The 18925-nt window shown below is 47.7% G+C and overlaps 1 protein-coding gene across 1 annotated transcript in view; it reads right to left on the bottom strand.

Moving 5' to 3' along the window:
• Positions 1-18925, bottom strand: part of mcmdc2 (minichromosome maintenance domain containing 2) — a 125853-nt gene that overhangs the window by 26483 nt on the left and 80445 nt on the right. Inside the window, exons 9-10 of the mRNA XM_085993093.1 lie at positions 2620-2825; positions 2362-2528 (exon numbers count right to left, since the gene is read on the bottom strand). Of these exons, the coding sequence (XP_085849219.1) occupies positions 2362-2528; positions 2620-2825 (373 nt within the window). The remainder of the gene's footprint in view (positions 1-2361; positions 2529-2619; positions 2826-18925) is intronic.

Raw genomic sequence — 18925 nt, 5'->3', positions numbered from 1 at the left:
ACAGAGAGCGAGCACTTCACGGCTAGCTGTGTAAGTTTGCTTACAGAGAAAAGTTACAAACTAAGCATTTTCTGCAACATACAGTGTACACTAATCATCTATAACATTCTCAAGTACTTACAGACAAATAATATCCAAGACTCAGGCGTGGGAACAATATACTTTCCAGAGCATGTGCCGCTGTAGGTCTGTAGTTTACTTTACTGCACTTACTGTGCTTTACTGCACTTTACTGCGCTTTTACTGCAGTTGCTAGGTACCAAATAGCCACTAGGTGGCGGCACACAATGGGAATCGACCCAACTTACTCAAACCCCTGAATTAACTGGAAAACTAACATAAATTGCTACAGAGAGACAGTACAAGGAGTGTAATGGAATACTCTCCACTTGCCTGGATGAGTGCAGCTCCAACAACACTCAAGAAGCTCGACACCATCCAGGATAAAGCAGCCCGCTTGACTGGCACCCCATCCACCACCTTAAACATTCACTCCCTCCACCACTGGCGTACTGTGGCTGCAATGCGTACCATCTACAAGGTGCACTGCAGCAACTCGCCAAGGCTTCTTCGGCAGCACCTCCCAAACCCGCGACTTCTTCCACCTAGAAGGACAAGGGCAGCTGGTGCATGGGAACACCACCACCTCCAAGTTCCCCTCCAAGTCACACAACATCCTGACTTAGAAGTATATCGCCGATCCTTCATCGTCGCGGAGTCAAAATCCTGGAACTCCCCACCTAACAGCACTGTGGGAGTACCTTCACCACACGGACTGCAGCGGTTCAAGAAGGCGGCTCACCACCAACTTTTCAAGGGCAATTAGGGATGGGCAATAAATGCTGGCCTTGCCAGCGATGCCCACATCCCATAAACAATTTTTTTTAAATTACACCAGAATATAAAACTTGAAAAAAAATTACACTAAAATGTAAAACGTGAAGAAGGGATTATCTTGCATGTTAGAAATTGGGTAAATTCTCTACATTCTATGCTCAACAAGTTACTTCCAGATGAGAAATATAAATGGCCTTTTAGGCTGCTGTATGCTTAACATAAAAAGGGCTGGTTGGAATACATACTGTTGGAGTGGTAGAATACAGGTTTGTGTTCACAATTTCTCACAGTAAATTCCCAATCTCAGCCAAAGCATCCTGGGAATGCACTAAGTGGACGCAAGGTGCTTTTCCTAAGGGAAAGACAGCAGGCCTAATATTTATGGGAAAGTGGAGAGGGAGTGGAGAAGAGGAGTTCCAGATGGAAAACCCAGAAGAACAGGTTTCCCGGACGCCCTGCTGAAATTAACAGTAAGGCGTATTTAAAGTTTTTTCACCAGGTTTCCTGCCCGACAGCCAGCCTTATTGACAGGCTGGCTGCCTGTTAGCCGGGAAAGTCTGCGGCAAAAGGCCACAGTCGGGAGCAAAGAGGAAGGATGGAGAGATCAAGGTCCGGGTGAGATCATGGTTGGGGGGATGGGCTCGTGGTCACGGGGAGCGGGGGGGAAGAGCATGGAAGTGGGGGAGAGATCATGGTCGAGGGGGGTGATTGTGGTCAGGTGGGGGGAGATCATGGTCATGCGGGGAGAGCATGGAGGTGGTTGGGGGGAGATCGGATGGGAGTCAGAGATTGTGGAGGTGGGGACGTGGGTTGGTGATCACAGTGAGCGTGGGGGAGGGGGTGTACGGTGACAGGAAGGATGGAGGTAAACTTGTTGGGCCTGGAGGAAACACTTCTGCTCCTCCTGGCCTACACGCAGTGCTCTAAATGCACTTACGTTATGGATTCGGCCCTTCTCGCCTCCTTTTACCTACCGGGATTCCCGAGTCCCGGGAAACCTGGCCGAAATGGGTAAAAAAAAAAAAAGTCTGTTAAAATGGAAGTACGCAACCTCCACAACATTTTTTTTCGACAAACCCGCCTCCTGAGAGTAGATTGGTCGCCCGCCCCCTCAACCCCCCTCTGTTAAAACCCGAAGTGGGCGGGTTGGGGTCGGGTTTGAGATTAAAATTTTTTTTTTTTTAATTCTCACCCCAAACCACCCGTTCTTGGGGGTTAAAATTACCCTCAGTTTGTCAGCCTGCGCTGCTCTAAAACACTGCAGCAGTATTTAAAGGGGACTACTGGCAAAGGCCTGGGAGATTTCTTCCCATCTTTAGGTTGGTGAACAATGTATAACAGAAAGAAAATACCTTTAAAAATGTGTGTGTAAAGAATTTTTTAACCAAAGAGAAATTCACCAATTTCAACTTTTATTTAATAAAGTCCATTAAAAAAAAAGCACAGAAAATAACAAGCCAGAAATGCATGGATGGAACAATAAGATGCTGCCTGGCTAGGTTGTATTATATGATTTTGTCTTACCACTGACCCAATTACAGCATCTTCCCATTGCATAGCTTTCTTTAGGTGTGTATCAGCATCGGCCAATGCCCAAAAGTTGCACTGAATTGGAAAGGACATCTGCTGATCAACATCGTCTCCAAACTTTTTTCCAGAAATAAACACTGTGGCACTCCTAGTCTCTAAAACTAATACATACAGAGTGAGAGAAATTTTCAATGTAAAGTTCTGTTAAACATTAACTGTTCAGTGCACATGGTAGTGAAGTATGCACCATACCTGTCTGAAGTAATTTAAGTTTGTCCTTTTTGTGAGAAAAAAGTTCTCCGATATAGCAGATACCCCCCTTGGCCAGTAGGGCAGAGCCTGCTTGAACTTTGGCAGTACCAGTTCCATGTTCGTCTTTGGAGACTGTAGCAAAAATCTCGTATGATGGCAAATGTCGCACTCCACAAGGCACAAGACTCAGACTATACGTTAACAGCCTGCAGAAAAATACAGAAATGTTCATGAAAACAGGCCCAGATGAAAATCTACCCCAGAGACTTAAGAGGGGATTTGATCCTCATAGTTAAGATTATTAAAGGCATGGACACCATGCAAAAAGATGGGAAGTTTGATGTGATGAGGTTGTGCAGAACTAGGGATCACCAGTACAAACTGAAGAAGCAGGAGGTGAAGTAAGACGTCTGGAAGCTTTACTTTTCCCACAGGGTGATCAACCAGATGCCGGAGGAAGGAGTGAAGACTGATTCACTACAGACCCTCAAAATGGCGTTTGATGGATTTCTGCATAGCAAAGTTATCACATCATATGGAAGGTATTTCCTGGATATTATTCCTGGATAATAAAGAGAGAGGCTGGGGCTTGCCTGATTGCCAATGAGGAGTTGGGGAGGAACTTTTTCCTCGAGGACTTCTGAGCTGGCTACTGAAGCTATAGATGGGGCTAGTATGAATGGGCCTTACAGCCTTTGGTCATCCAGGATACATAAACATAAACAAGTGCCCAGCCCCCACAACTGCTTAAAAGTTGTCAATCACTATCCAAATACAACCTAGCTTTTAATGTATAAAGCAGATCAAGTCCATTTCTCTAATGAAGCACCTAGTTTATATGGATGAGAAGCAGACTGTGGGCAGAGGTCTGCCTGACATCAAGAAACTTGGCATGTGACTTCATTTGAATAATTATACTATGTAAAGTGAGGTTTCTCATAGCTGTAGCAAGTCCTACTTTTTCCTTCACAAAATTGCCTGCGACAATCGGTAAGAATGTGGCACATGAGGTTGGAGACCCTTTTCCTGGCCAGTGCTTGCCACAGCAAGGCTCTGTGCTATCAACCAGACCTCGAAAAACCCAACTCATTCTTTCCCAGGATCTCAAAACCATGGAACTCCTTAACTCCCTCATTCTTCCCTTCCCCGTACAATCTTACATAGAGTTACACAGAGTTACATAGAGTCTACAGCACAAAAACAGGCCATTCGGCCCAACTGGTCTATGCCAGCATTTATGCGCCACAAGAGCCACCTCCCATCCCACTTCATCTAACCCTATCAGAATATCCATCTTTTCCTTTCTCCCTCATGCGCTTATCTAGTTTCCCCTTAAATGCATCTATTCTATTTGCCTCAACTATTCCTTGTGGTAGTGAGTTCCACATTCTTACCACTCTTTAGGTAAAGAACTTTCTCCTGAATCCCCCTTTGGATTTATTAGTAACTATCTTATATTTATGACCTTTAGTTTTGGACACCCCCACAAGTGGAAATTTTTTTTCTACGTCTACTCTATTAAACCCTTTCATAATCTTAAAGATCTCTATCAGGTCGCCCCTCAGGCTTCTCTTTTCTAGAGAAAAAAAGCCCCAGCCTGCTCAGCCTGTCCTGATAAGTATATCCTCTCAGTTCTGGTATCATCCTTGTGAATATTTTTTACACCTTCTCTAGTGTCTTGATATCCTTTTTATAATATGAAGGCCAGAACTGTGCACAGTACTCCAAGAGTGGTCTATTCTAGGTTCTATACAAGTTTAACATAGTTTCTCTGCTTTTCTATTTTATCTCTCTAGAAATGAACCTCAATGCTTGGTTTACTTTTTTTTATGGTCCTATTAACCTGCATCACTACTTTTAGTGATTTGTGTATCTATACCCCTAGATCCCTTTGCTCCTCTACCCCATTTAGACAAGATCTTATTATCCAAGCAGTATGTGGCTTCCTTATTCTTCCTACCAAAATGCACCACCTCACAGTTACCTACATTGAAATTAATTTGCCAATTACACGCCCAAGCATCTTCAAGCTTTTAATCTTGCTGTTATCTAATCACTATTTCCTGATTTACCTCATACTCTTTATATTACTATTTTCAATCTTGCTGTCCTTCACCTTGACTTCCTAATTTTAGAAAAGACATCACGCTGCTGTTAAAATGATCTGTCCTAGAAATCTGCTTGTTAGCTACCTGTGGTTCTTCAACCTAGAACAAAAATATTTTCTTAAATTGGCTTTACTATGACAAAATCGAGTTGTCAATGGTCAGCGTTTTGGGGATTGTCAAAGATACTGCATGCTTGTGACTTCTTAATGATGTATTCAGTTGATATGTGCTGATTATTTTACAATTATGATTGTGTGCTAATGATTAATACAAAAAGGTTGTCACATCAGGTGGTGGTAGACATTTGCACCCTCTGAGTAGAAGACATGCAACTTGGTGGATCTGGCAGACATGCATTACTAGTGGTTGTGAAGGTTACCACTGACCTCAATTTTTTTGCCTCCGATTCCTTCCAGGGTGCTACCAGAGACATCTCGAGGGTCTCACAGTCCGCTGCACATAAATGCATAAGGCAGGTGACCGATGGATTGTTTGCCAGGGTTGGGAGTTATGCAAACTTCCCATGATGACAATAGCCAGAATGAGCAGGCACTCAGATTTGCCTCTCTAGCTTGATTCCCACAGGTACAGGGTGCCATCGACTGCACACACGTGGCAATCCAAGCACCATCACAGCAACCAGCAGTTATTATAAACTGCAAGGGATATTCGTCCATCAATGTATAGCCACAAGAAGAGGTTTGTGCAGGACTGCGCCAGATTCCCTGGGAGCTGTTATGATGCATTCATACTACGGCAGTCCAACATTCCTTTTTGTTGCAGAAAGCAGACTTAAGGGCTGGTTCATAGGAGACAAGGCATAACCCCTTCAAACTTGGCTCATGACACCTGTGAGGAACCCCACCAGTGAAGTGCAGGAGTGCTACAACGAGGGCCACATGATCACCTGTGTGTCATACAGCCAGCCATTGGAATGTTGAAGATGCGCTTCAAGTGCCGAGATAGGTCTGGAGGTACCCTTCAGTACTTGCCAACGAGAGTGTCCAGAATAACAGTGGTATGCTACGTCCTGCGAGCGTAACGCTGATTTGACACCAGCACTGCCATTTGGGAACTCAATGCTCCAGCTAACACCCTCTCTTAAGCTTGCACAGCTGAGCACACGTTCAGCAGCAGGAAGGACCCCCCACCAGTGCTATTTAAAGGGATCATCAACTACTTAGAGGTTAGTTGCTTATTTGATTTCTACTGGTTGTTGCTATGTTTGTAGAAGTGTTTGGTGGTTTCTAGGGTTATTTAAATTTGCTAAAGTCTACAGAGAGTGGTGTGGCAGGTGCTGAAGGAATTTGTCCTGACTTCAAGGATTCTGCGCAGACTACTTGCTCCCAGACATGGGTGCAGTGGTAGGTATTCCACTTGGCCTACAGAATGACAGGGAGAATGAACAGAGGAGCCACAGAGCAGGACAAGCTGCTGGAAGACTTGGAGGAGGAGGAGAAGGGCTCTCAGCATGAGGCCATATCTGCCCAGGGTGCAATACTCCTACATGAACCTTAGCAAGAAACAGCATGTCAGACATCTGCACTTCACCAAGGATGTCTTCACTGAAATCTGCCACCTGCTGCAGCCACAACTGTAACCTCAGAGCAGGGCTGCATTGCCAGTGGCTGTGAAGGTCACTGTGGCCATGAACTTTTATGCGTTGGGCTCCTTCCAGGCTGGAGCAGGAGATATTAGCAACATCTCCCAATTTGCCATCCACTGTTGCATAAGTGAAGTAACTGAGGCTCTGTATTCCAGGAGAGCTGAATACATTTCATTCTCTCTGGCCAGAGAGCAGCATGTGGCTTTGCGAGGATTTCAGGCTTCCCCATGGTGCATGATGCCACTGACTGCACATTCGTCAATTTACGGGCGCCGCATGTAAAATCTAAGATGTACTGCAACTGAAAGGGATTCCACTCCCTCAATGTCCAGCTGAATCATGCAGGTGACTGCCCGGCATCCTGGCAACAGTCATGTCTTCATACTGTGGCAAACCAGAGGTTAGCTACTGGGTGACATGGGCTATCTATTAACAACATGGCTCATGACGCTGGGACGCAACCCACGTACACGTGGACAGCATTCATTCAATGAAAGCCATGTTGCCACACAAAATACCATTGAGCAGACATTGGCGTGCTGAAGCAACACTTCCGCTTCCTAGACCACTCTGGAAGAGCCCTGCAGTACTCGGCAGAGCAGATTTCAAGATTCATGGTGGTCTGCAGCATGTTGCACAACCTCGCCGTCATGATGGCACAGCCCTTGCCACCAGCTATATGGCAACCAGCACAGGAGGAGGAGGAGGAGGAAGAGGAAGGGAGGAGGCAACCTAGACAGTCACTTTCTGGCCGGGCTGTCCGTGACCGACTCATCCGACGGCAATACCAATAATTGCAACCCCAATTTCCCACTCACCATCAGTCCTACACCTTACCTTCCTAATGCAGCAAAGGTTCACTAGACTGGTTCCTGGGATGAGGGGATTGGCCTATGAGGAGAAATTGAGTAGACTAGGCCTATATTCCTCAGAGTTTAGAAGAATGAGAGGTGATCTAATTGAAACATATAAAATTCTTAAGGGGCTTGACAGGGTTAATGATGGGAAAATGTTTCCCCTGGCTGGGGAATCTAGAACATGGGGTCACAGACACAGAATAAGGGGTAGGCCATTTAGGACTGAGATGAGGAGAAATTTCTTCACTCAAAGGGTTGTGAATCTTTGGAATTCTCTACCCAGAGAGCTGTGGATGCTCAGTCGTTGAGTATATTCAAAACAGAAGTGCAGGAAACACTTTTTTATCCGGCACCGATGGGACCAGCGTGGTGCCGGTTTATCAAAAGGTCCGGATTACAGAGAGGTATAGCAAAAGGTACGAGAGCCCCGTACATGGTGTGATGAAATATGTCATTCATCAGACTCTGTATTTAACTACATATATTGTATTGCCTGCTCCTGTGTTTGTATTGCCTGCTCCTGTGTTTTACCTTGTATTGTATATAGTGCACCACCCCCTTTCTCCCCATTGGGTGTGTCGGCTCCGCCCATACCTGGCCCTACTTAAGACAAGCCCAGGCTTGTCTTGCAGCAGAACAGCAGAATGCTAGGTGAAGCTAGGTGAAGACACAGGCATCTTTCTTTGCTAATAAAAGCCTTGTTTTATCCAGTTAACTTTGAGCCTTGAAGTTATTGAGGCGCATCAATTTTATTAGCAAACTTTCAACGATGGATCAACTTTTGAAACCGAAACGCTTGGATTTGGACCCGCATGCTTCGGATGCATCGGCATGGTTTGGACACTGGTTCCAGTGCTTGGAATTTTTTATGGCCAACTCCGAAGCCGTCACAGCCTCTAAAACCACCGGAGATGTGAAACTCGGGATCCTGCAGAATCGGGTAAGCCACCGGGTTTTTCCACTCATCCAAGACGCCGCCACCTACCTGGATGCCTGCAACATTCTAAAGGCCCACTATCAGCGGCCTACCAACGAGGTGTACGCCAGGCATCTGCTTGCTACCTGCACACAGCGACCCGGAGAGTCGCTAGAGGACTTTCTAGTCACCCTAAAAGTGCTTGGCAAAGACTGCAAATGCAAAGACGTGAAAGCCACGGTATACACAGACGAGCTTATTCGGGATGCCTTTATCGCAGGCCTTAGCGCTAATTACATCCGGCAGAGACTGCTAGAGAAAACGGGCCTAGATCTGACACAGGCTGTGGACACAGCGCGATCGCTGGATGTGGCTCAGAAGAACTCTGACTCCTACTCTTCAGGCCACGCGGCCCACGCCGCCTCGTATGCACCAAGGGCGCCACCATGTTGGAAGACATCTTCCCCGCCCGGTAGCCCAACACCGTCGGGGCCCTGCTCTCCCCCCAGAAGCCCTACGACCGCCGTGACACATCGGGGCCCCAAATGCTACTTCTGCGGGCAGCCGAAGCACACCAGGAACCTGTGCCCGGCGAAAAGCACCACCTGCTATAAGTGCGGTAAGAAGGGTCACTTTGGGAAGGTGTGCAGAGGGAACCCCGCAGGCAAACCCGCCACCGCCGCGTGCGCGCCGTGGGAGCGGCTATCTGGGATGCCATCTTGTCCGACCTCGTGGGGTCCGCCATCTCGTGAGCAGACATCATGGATGCCATCTTACCCGGCTTCGTGTGGCCCACCATCTTGTCCCGATCAGGGCCCTACAGTGGCGTCGATCACAGTGGACCAGTCCAGACCGCACCCACTATCCAAATCGATGGTGGACATCGAGGTAAACGGGTGCAAGGTTAAACGTTTAATTGACAGCGGGAGCACGGAGAGCTTCATTCACCCTGGTCTGGTACAACGACTCTCTCTAACTATAGTCCCTACTCAGGGCACAATCTCTATGGCCGACAAAACCCAGATATCGACTATTGCGGGTTACTGCGCGGTACGATTGTCCGTTAAAGGCACTGTATATAATAATTTTAAACTGTTAATTATGAAGGATTTATGTGTGAGCGTGATCTTGGGCCTGGATTTTCAGTGCCACCACCAAAGCATCACGCTCAATTTCGGTGGGACCCAGCCGCCCCTCACAGTGTGCGGTCTGGCTACCCTGAAGGTAAAGCCGCCTTCGCTATTCGCGAACCTTACCCCTAACTGCCGGCCAATAGCGACCAAAAGCAGGAGGTACAGCTGGGAGGACAGGCGGTTTATTGCGACCGAGGTAGACAGGCTCCTGAGGGAGCGCATTATTGAACGCAGCAACAGCCCGTGGCGCGCCCAAGTGGTGGTGGTGAGGGGTAGCGAGAAGAAGCGGATGGTGGTTGACTATAGTCAAACAGTCAACATCTATACCCAACTAGACGCCTACCCGCTACCCCGCATATCCGAGATGGTGAACCAAATCGCCCAATACCGGGTGTTCTCCACTATCGACCTCAAGTCAGCGTACCACCAGCTCCCTATCAGACCAGAGGACCGTTCGTACACCGCCTTCGAGGCAAACGGACACCTCTACCAGTTCCTCAGAGTCCCCTTTGGGGTGATGAATGGGGTCTCGGTCTTTCAGAGGGAGATGGACCGCGTGGTCTGACCACCACTTGCAGGCAACCTTCCCCTATCTCGACAACGTCACCACCTGCGGCCACAACCAACAGGACCACGACTCAAACCTCGCGAGGTTTCTGAAAACTGCACAAAAACTCAGCCTCACTTACAACGAGGACAAGTGCGTTTTCAACACCACGCGCCTCTGCATACTAGGCAGCGTGGTGGAGAATGGGGAAATCGGACCAGACCCCGACTGATTGCGCCCCCTACGGGAGCTGCCCCTGCCCAACACTCCCAAAGCCCTGAAAAGGTGCCTGGGGTTATTCTCGTATTATGCCCAATGGGTCCCTAACTACTCCGATAAAGCCTGCCCCCTCTTGAAAGCATCCTCTTTCCCGCTCTCTGCTGAGGCCCATGCTGCCTTCAAAAGCATTAAGCAGGATATTGAGCGGGCCACGCTACAGGCAGTGGACGAGAACACTCCCTTTCAAGTGGAAAGTGATGCGTCTGACTTTGCCTTGGCGGCCACCCTCAACCAGGCGGGGCGGCCCGTAGCTTTCTTCTCGAGGACCCTCCAGGGGCCCGAGATCAGACACTCCTCCGTGGAAAAGGAGGCCCAAGCCATCGTGGAGGCAGTGCGCCACTGGCGGCACTACCTAGCCGGCAAACGCTTCACCCTGCTTACCGACCAGCGGTCGGTAGCGCTTATGTTCAATAATAAACAGAGGGGGAAGATTAAAAATGATAAGATTCTTAGGTGGCGGATCGAGCTCTCCACCTTCGAGTACGACATCATATACCGGCCGGGGGCCCTTAACGAATCCCCCGACGCCCTCTCACGAGGGATGTGTGCCAATGCCACCGGGGATCGGCTACAGACCCTCCACAACGACCTCTGCCACCCAGGGGTCACACGGCTGTTCCACTTCATAAAGTCCCGCAACTTACCCTACTCGATTGAGGAAGTCCGGTCTCTGACCTGGAACTGCCGCACTTGCGCTGAGTGCAAGCCTCGGTTCTACCGCCCTGATAGAGCCCACCTAATCAAAGCTACACGGCCCTTTGAGCGGCTTAGCTTAGATTTCAAGGGCCCCCTCCCGTCCGTCGACCGCAATGTTTACTTCCTGAACATTGTGGACGAATACTCCCGTTTCCCATTCGCCTTCCCCTGCCCAGACATGACCAGCGCCACGGTCATTAAATGCCTCAACAGCCTGTTCTGCCTGTTTGGAATGCCAAGCTATATCCACACGGATAGGGGAGCGTCCTTCATGAGTGAAGAGCTACGCCAGTACATGCTGTCCAAGGGGATTGCCATGAGCTGTACCACCAGCTACAACCCCCGGGGTAACGGTCAGGTGGAGCGAGAGAACGGGACAGTATGGAGGGCAGTCACTCTAACTCTAAGGACCAAGGGCCTCCCTATCTCCCGCTGGCAGGATGTCCTCCCAGATGTGCTCCACTCAATACGGTCACTATTGTGTACCGCCACTAATGCCACGCCTCATGAGCTAATGTTTGTGTTTCCCCGGAAATCCACCTCAGGCGTATCCATACCGTCATGGCTCTCCACCCCAAGTCCGGTACTTTTGCGGAAGCATGTGAGGGGCCACAAGACGGACCCTCTCGTGGAGCCAGTGCACCTGCTCTACGCCAACCCACAATATGCGTATGTCCGGCACGCCGACGGACGGGAGGACACTGTGTCCATAAAAGACCTCGCCCCAGCCGGTAACAACAGCAACAACGACAATGACTACAACAACAACAGCAACAATGACAACAACCACAACAACTATTACCCACCCACTCCACCCACTATTCTTTCATCACCCCCGGAAGAACACCAGCCAACAGTACCCCCACCACCTACTCCTTCAACAACCCCGGTGGCGCCCCCGGCAGAGACCCAGGAGGTCACCTGGGACACCCAGCTGGCACCCGCGGCACCACAACCGTTACGTCGGTCACAGAGGACTATCACACCCCCGGACAGACTAAATCTGTAGAAGGGGTGAATGTGATGAAATATGTCATTCTTCAGACTCTGTATTTAACTACATATATTGTATTGCCTGCTCCTGTGTTTTACCTTGTATTGTATATAGTGCACCGCCCCCTTTCTCCCCATTGGGTGTGTCGGCTCCGCCCATACCTGGCCCTACTTAAGACAAGCCCAGGCTTGTCTTGCAGCAGAACAGCAGAATGCTAGGTGAAGCTAGGTGAAGACACAGGCATCTTTCTTTGCTAATAAAAGCCTTGTTTTATCCAGTTAACTTTGAGCCTTGAAGTGATTGAGGCGCATCACATGGCCACAGATCCAGGCATCCCTGTTGCATGGCAACAGGTGCAGGAACCCCGGCCACAGATCCAGGTATCCCTGTTGCACAGCAACAGGTGCATGAACTCCGGTTACACGGCCACAGATCCAGGAACAGCCACTAATATGAAGTAAAACTTACCTGAACCTACTCCTGAATTTTGCCGGTTAACAGATTTCCAGTTATTTAGGTGCTGGTAAATCGAGAGTTTCCTGTAGATAAATTTTTGAGAACGAAGGGAATTAAGGGATAGTGTGGGAAGGTGGAGTTGAGGTAGAAGATCAGCAATGATCTTGTTGAATGGTGGAGCAGGCTTGAAGGGCCAAATGGCCTACTCCAGCTCCTGTTTCATATGTTCTCTTGCTCACCATTACAGTGTTCACTTGGTCACAATGCAAAAATAAAAGCCAACACAAAATAAACATTCCAAACCAAATCTATATATCATCCATGCCATATTGCATACAAATGTCAACTAATCACCCTTGTGCATTCCCATAGTGCTTGTCTTCCGTGTGCCTTTGCCCATCCTAGTGCTCCTACGCAGTACTACCCCAGTGGCTGCAGCATGGCTGGTGGAAGGCTGTTGACTTTCAGTGGGGGAGACTGCAGATGGCTTGGAGGATAACCTCAAGCAGCTCTGGGCCTAGAAGGCCTGGCTTCAGACTGCACCATGTCAACATCGGCGGCAGCAGTCTAGACTGGCTGGCTGATGGGCAACAGCAAAGGCACTGACGGAGCGGCATGGGTGGGAGGACGAATGCTATCAACCTGAGAGAGGACAGCAGGTTCGTGCTCCTCGGAGCCACTGGCGCGACGCCTTACCAATCCTAGTAATCAGTTGGTGGGATATGACATTTAAAGATGAATTCACTGACCTTGACCACTCATGTGAGGCCATTTGAACTTCTTGCGGCACTGCATCCAGGTCTTCGGTGCTTGACTCCTGGTATTGACTGCCGCGGTTATTTGCTCCCACTGCCTTTGCAGAGTTAGTCTGGAGGGCCTTCTGGCCCCTTGTGGATAAAGGACCTCTCTCCTCCTGTCCATCTCCTCCACCAAGGCCTGAAGTGCAGTATCAGAGAAGCTTAGAGCACGCTCTCTCCCCTGTTGCGCCATAATTCAGTCTTCTTCCTGCTCAGACTCTCTTCCAGAAAGAGTTCCAGCACCTGCTCCAGCGAGAATGCACCTCCCCTTTAAGAGGTGCAGGATGGCTTTAAGTAGTGCAGGCTAGCTTTAAGTGGTGCTAGCCTTGCACAAACTTGGGCCCCCTGCTGAGGCATGCAGCCACTCAACAGTGCAGTTTGAGCTGGCTGCGTGCTTCAATCATTTAAATTAGCAGGCAGCACGAAGTTTGCATACTGCCTGCATCGGAAGCAACGGGCGCGGGTTAATCACGGATCGCGATCCATTTCTGTTTTCGGGGACTATTGAATTTAGCCCTCAAATCTTGTCAATCATCATACTCAATCTTCTCGTAGTTCAGTCATTGATAAAATAAAGTTAGTATATGCGTGTAAGTAGTGAGCTCCCTGTCTCCCCATCTTTGACTTAGAGGGATGCAGATATACCATTTATCTCCAGGGCCTCCTCCTCTGCATCTGTTAGCTGGACTATTTGTGGTGGGCCATCTCCAGTCGTTCACTCCAGGGACGAGCACATAAAGCTAGGCTGACATTCCAGTGCAGTGTTGAGGGAGTGTTGCACTGTCGGAGGTGCCGTCTTTCGGATGAGACTTTAAAGCGAGGCCCTGTCTGCTTTCTAAGGTGGACGGGAAAGATCCCATGGCACTATTTTGAAGAAGAGCAGGGGAATTATCCCCAGTGTCCTGCCCAATATTTATCCTTCAACCAACATAACAAAAACAGATTATCTGGTCATTATCACATTGCTGTTTGTGGGAGTTTGCTGTGTGCAAATTGGCTGCCGCGTTTCCCACATTACAACGGTGACTCCACTCCAAAAATGCTTCATTGGCTGTAAAGCGCTTTAAGATGTCCGGTGGTCGTGAAAAGCACTGTATAAATGAAATTTTTTTTTATTCACCTGATGGATGCATTGTCAAGATGGATTCGGTGAGAGTAACTATGAGACAGATGCATCACATTGCATAAGAATTGGGGTGAGTGGCAACGGTGGACGGATAAATGGGGAGTTGAGGAAGTGCATAGAAAGTTACGGCTGGGTCCTGCTGAAAATTTAATGGGTGTGAGGAGTGATGTGATGGAGTACGCTTAGCAAGACAGAATGAAAGAGGGCAGCGGGCTAAACCACAGGATATACTTGAATCAGCAAATGTACTCACTTTTTCTGACCTGATTAGGTCATTAAACCGCTTCCTGCATTGCATCCAAGATCTGGGCACAACGCTTCTGCTGATCATCTCCTCAGTTACCTCCAACCATGCCTTCTTGGTGAGAGCCGCAGGTTTCTTCCTTGCATTTTTGGGGAAAAACATAGAAACATAGAGGATAGGAGCAGGAGTAGGCCATTCGGCCCCTCGAGCCTGCTCCGCCATTCAATGCGATCATGGCTGATCATCCAATTTCAGTACCTGGTCCCTGCTTTCTCCCCATACCCCTGGATACCTTTAGCCTTAAGAAATATATCCAACTCCTTCTTGAATATATTTAATGAATTGGCTTCTACTGCCTTCTGTGGTAGAGAATTCCACAGGTTCACCACTCTCTGGGTGAAGAAATTCCTCCTCATTTCTGTCCTAAATGGCCTACCCCTTATCCTTAGGCTGTGACCCCTTGTTCTGGATTCCCCGACCATCGGGAACATCCTTCCTGCATCTAGTCTGTCCAGTCCTGTCAGAATTTTATAAGTTTCAATGAGATCCCCTCTCATTCTTCTAATCTCCAGCGAGTACAAGCCCAATCGTCCCAATCTCTCCTCATACGTCATTCCTGCCATCCCAGGTATCAGCCTGGTGAATCTTCGCTGAACTCCTTCCATGGCAAGAACATCCTTCCTCAGATAAGGCGGCCAAAACTGCACACAATACTCAAGATGTGGTCTCACCAAGGCCCTGTACAACTGCAGCAAGACATCCTTGTTCCTGTACTCAAACCCTCACGCTATGAAGGCCAACATACCATTTGCCTTCTTAACCGCCTGCTGCACCTGCATGCTCACCTTCAGCGACTGGTGCACAAGGACACCCAGGTCTCGTTGCACTTCTCCTTCTCCCAATCTATTGCCATTCAGATAATAATCTGCCTTCCTGTTTTTGCCACCAAAGTGGATAACCTCACATTTATCCACGTTATATTGCATCTGCCATGCTCTTGCCCGATCACCCAACCTGTCCAAATCATCCTAGATACATAGATACATAGAAGATAGGAGCAGGAGCAGGCCATTCAGCCCTTCGAGCCTGCTCCGCCATTCAATGAGATCATGGCTGATCATCCAAATTCAGTACCCGGTCCCTGCCTTCTCCCCATATTCCTTGATCCCTTTAGCCTTAAGAAATATATCCAACTCTTTCTTGAATATACTTAATGAACTGGCCTCCACCGCCCTCTGTGGCAGAGAATTCCACAGGTTCACCACTCTCTGGGTGAAGAAATTCCTCCTCATTTCAGTCCTAAATGGCTTACCCCTTATCCTTAGACTATGACCCCTGGTTCTGGACTCCCCGGCCATCAGAAACATCCTTCCTGCATCTAGTCTGTCCAGGCCTGACAGAATTTTATAGGTTTCGATGAGATCCCCTCTCAATCTTCTAAACTCCAGTGAGTATAAGCCCAATCGACACAATCTCTCCTCATACGTAATTCCTGCCATCCCAGGTATCAGCCTGGTGAATCTTCGCTGCACTCCTTCCATGGCAAGAACGTCCTTCCTCAGGTAAGGTGACCAAAACTGCACACAATACTCAAGGTGTGGTCTCACCAAGGCCCTGTACAACTGCAGCAAGATATCCTTGTTCTTGTACTCGAACCCTCTTGCTACGAAGGCCAACATACCATTTGCCTTCTTAACCGTCTGCTGCACCTGCATGCTTACCTTCAGCGACTGGTGTACAAGAACACCCAGGTCTCTTTGCACTTCCCCTTCTCCCAATCTATTACCATTCAAATAATAATCTGCCTTCCTGTTTTTGCCACCAAAGTGGATAACCTCACATTTATCCACATTATAGTGCATTTGCCATGTTTCTGCCCAATCACCCAACCTGTCCAAATCGTGCTGGAGTTTCACGACATCCTCCTCACAGCATACCCTCCCCCCCAGCTTTGTGTCGTCTGCAAATTTGGAGATATTACATCCAATTCCCTCGTCCAGATCATTAATATATATTGTGAACAGCTGGGGTCCTAGGACCGATCCTTGCAGTACCCCACTAGTCACTGCCTGCCACTCGGAAAACGACCCGTTTATTCCAACTCTTTGCTTTCTGTCCGCCAACCAGTTCTCTATCCAAGTCAATACCTTGCCCCCAATCCCATGTGCCTTAATTTTGCATGCTAATCTCTTATGCGGGACCTTATCGAAAGCCTTCTGAAAGTCCAAATACACCACATCCACTGGTTCTCCCTTATCTATTTTACCAGTTACATCCTCAAAAAATTCCAGTAGATTAGTCAAGCATGATTTACCTTTTGTAAATCCATGTTGACTTTGTCCGGTCCAGTCACTGCTTTCCAAGTGCTCTGCTATTACATCTTTTATAATGGACTCTAGCATTTTCCCCACTACCGATGTCAAGCTTACCAGTCTATAATTCCCCGCCTTTTCTCTACCACCTTTTTTGAATAGTGGGGTAACATTAGCTACCCGCCAATCCATGGGTACCGTTCCAGAGTCTATCGAGTTCTGGAAGATGACCAGCAATGCATCTACTATTTCTAGGGCCACTTCCTTAAGTACCCTGGGATGTAGATTATCAGGCCCTGGGGATTTATCGGCCTTCAGTCCCATCAATTTTCCTAACACCATTTCCCTACAAATACTGATTTCTTTCAGTTCCACCCTTTCATCAGACCCTATGTTCCCCGGCATCTCTGGGAGGTTATTTGTGTCCTCCTTTGTGAAGACAGAACCAAAATATGTATTTAGTTGGTCTGCCATTTCTTTGTTCCCCATTATAAATTCCCCCGATTCTGACTGCAAGGGACCTACGCTTGACTTCACCAATCTTTTTCTCTTCACATATCTATAAAAGCTTTTACAGTCAGTTTTTATGTTCTCTGCAAGCTTACTCTCATATTCTATTTTCCCTTTCTTAATCCTGGAGTTTCTCGGCATCCTCCTCACAGCACACACGTCCACCCAGCTTTGTGTCGTCTGCAAATTTGGAGATATTACATCTAGTTCCCTTGTCTAGATCATTAATATATACTGTGAATAGCTGGGGTCCAAGGACTAATCTCTGCGGTACCCCACTAGTCACTGCCTGCCACTCGGAAAAAGACCCGTTTATTCCAACTCTTTGCTTTCTGTCTGCCAACCAGTTCTCTATCCAAGTTAATACCTTGCCCCCAATCCCATGTGCCTTAACTTTACATGCTAATCTCTTATGCGGGACCTTATCAAAAGCCTTCTGAAAGTCCAAATACACCACATCCACTGGTTCTCCCTTATCTATTTTACCAGTTACATCCTCAAAAAATTCCAGATTAGTCAAGCACGATTTACCTTTTGTAAATCCATGTTGACTTTGTCCGATCCTGTCACTGTTTTCCAAGTGCTCTGCTATTACATCTTTTATAATGGACTCTAGCATTTTCCTCACTACCGATGTCAGGCTTACCGGTCTGTAATTCCCCGTTTTCTCTCTACCACCTTTTTTGAATAGTGGGGTAACATTAGCTACCCTCCAATCCATGGGTACTATTCCAGATTCCATCGAATGTTGGAAGATGATCAGCAATGCATCTACTATTTCTAGGGCCACTTCCTTAAGTACCCTAGGATGTAGATTATCAGGCCCTGGGGATTTATCCGCCTTCAATCCCATCAATTTCCCTAACACCATTTCCCTACAAATACTGATTTCTTTCAGTTCCTCCCTTTCATCAGACCCTATGTTCCCCGACATCTCTGGGAGGTTATTTGTGTCCTCCTTTGTGAAGACAGAACCAAAATATGTATTTAATTGGTCAGCCATTTCTTTGTTCCCCATTATAAATTCCCCTGATTCTGACTACAAGGGACCTATGCTTGACTTCACCAGTCAGTCAGTTTTTATGTTCCCTGCAAGCTTACTCTCATATTCAATTTTCCGCTTCTTAATTAATCCCTTTGTCCTCCTTTGTTGAATCCTAAACTGCTCCCAATCCTCAGGTTTACTGTTTCTACTGGCCAATTTATATGTCCTCTCCTTGGATCTTATGCTATCCCTAATTTCCCTTGTTAGCCACGGTTCAGTCACCTTTTTTGTTTTATTTTTATGCCAAACTGGGATGAACAAATTCTTTAGTTCATCCATGCGGTCTTTGAATGCTTGCCATTGCCTATCCACCGTCAACCCTTTGAGTGACATTCCCCAAACAATCCTACCCAACTCGCGCCTCAGACCATCGTAGTTTCCTTTATTTAAATTCAGGACCCTAGTCTCTGAGTCAACTACTTCATTCTCCATCTTAATGAAGAATTTGATCATATTCTGATTGCTCCGACCCAAGGGGCCTCGTACAACAAGATTGCTAATTAATTCTTTCTCGTTACATAATACCCAGTCTAAGATGGCCTGATCTCTGGTTGGTTCCTCAACATATTGGTCCAGGAAACCATCCCGTAAACACTCCAGGAATTCCTCCTGCACAGTATTGTTACTAATTTGGTTAGCCCAATCTATATGTAGATTAAAGTCACCCATGATGACTGCTG

The sequence above is a fragment of the Somniosus microcephalus genome, chromosome 7, assembly GCF_052327205.1.
Source record: "Somniosus microcephalus isolate GS21.2 chromosome 7, FLI_Smic_1.0, whole genome shotgun sequence".
NCBI lineage: Eukaryota > Metazoa > Chordata > Chondrichthyes > Squaliformes > Somniosidae > Somniosus > Somniosus microcephalus.
This window is presented reverse-complemented; position numbering and strand designations above follow the sequence as displayed.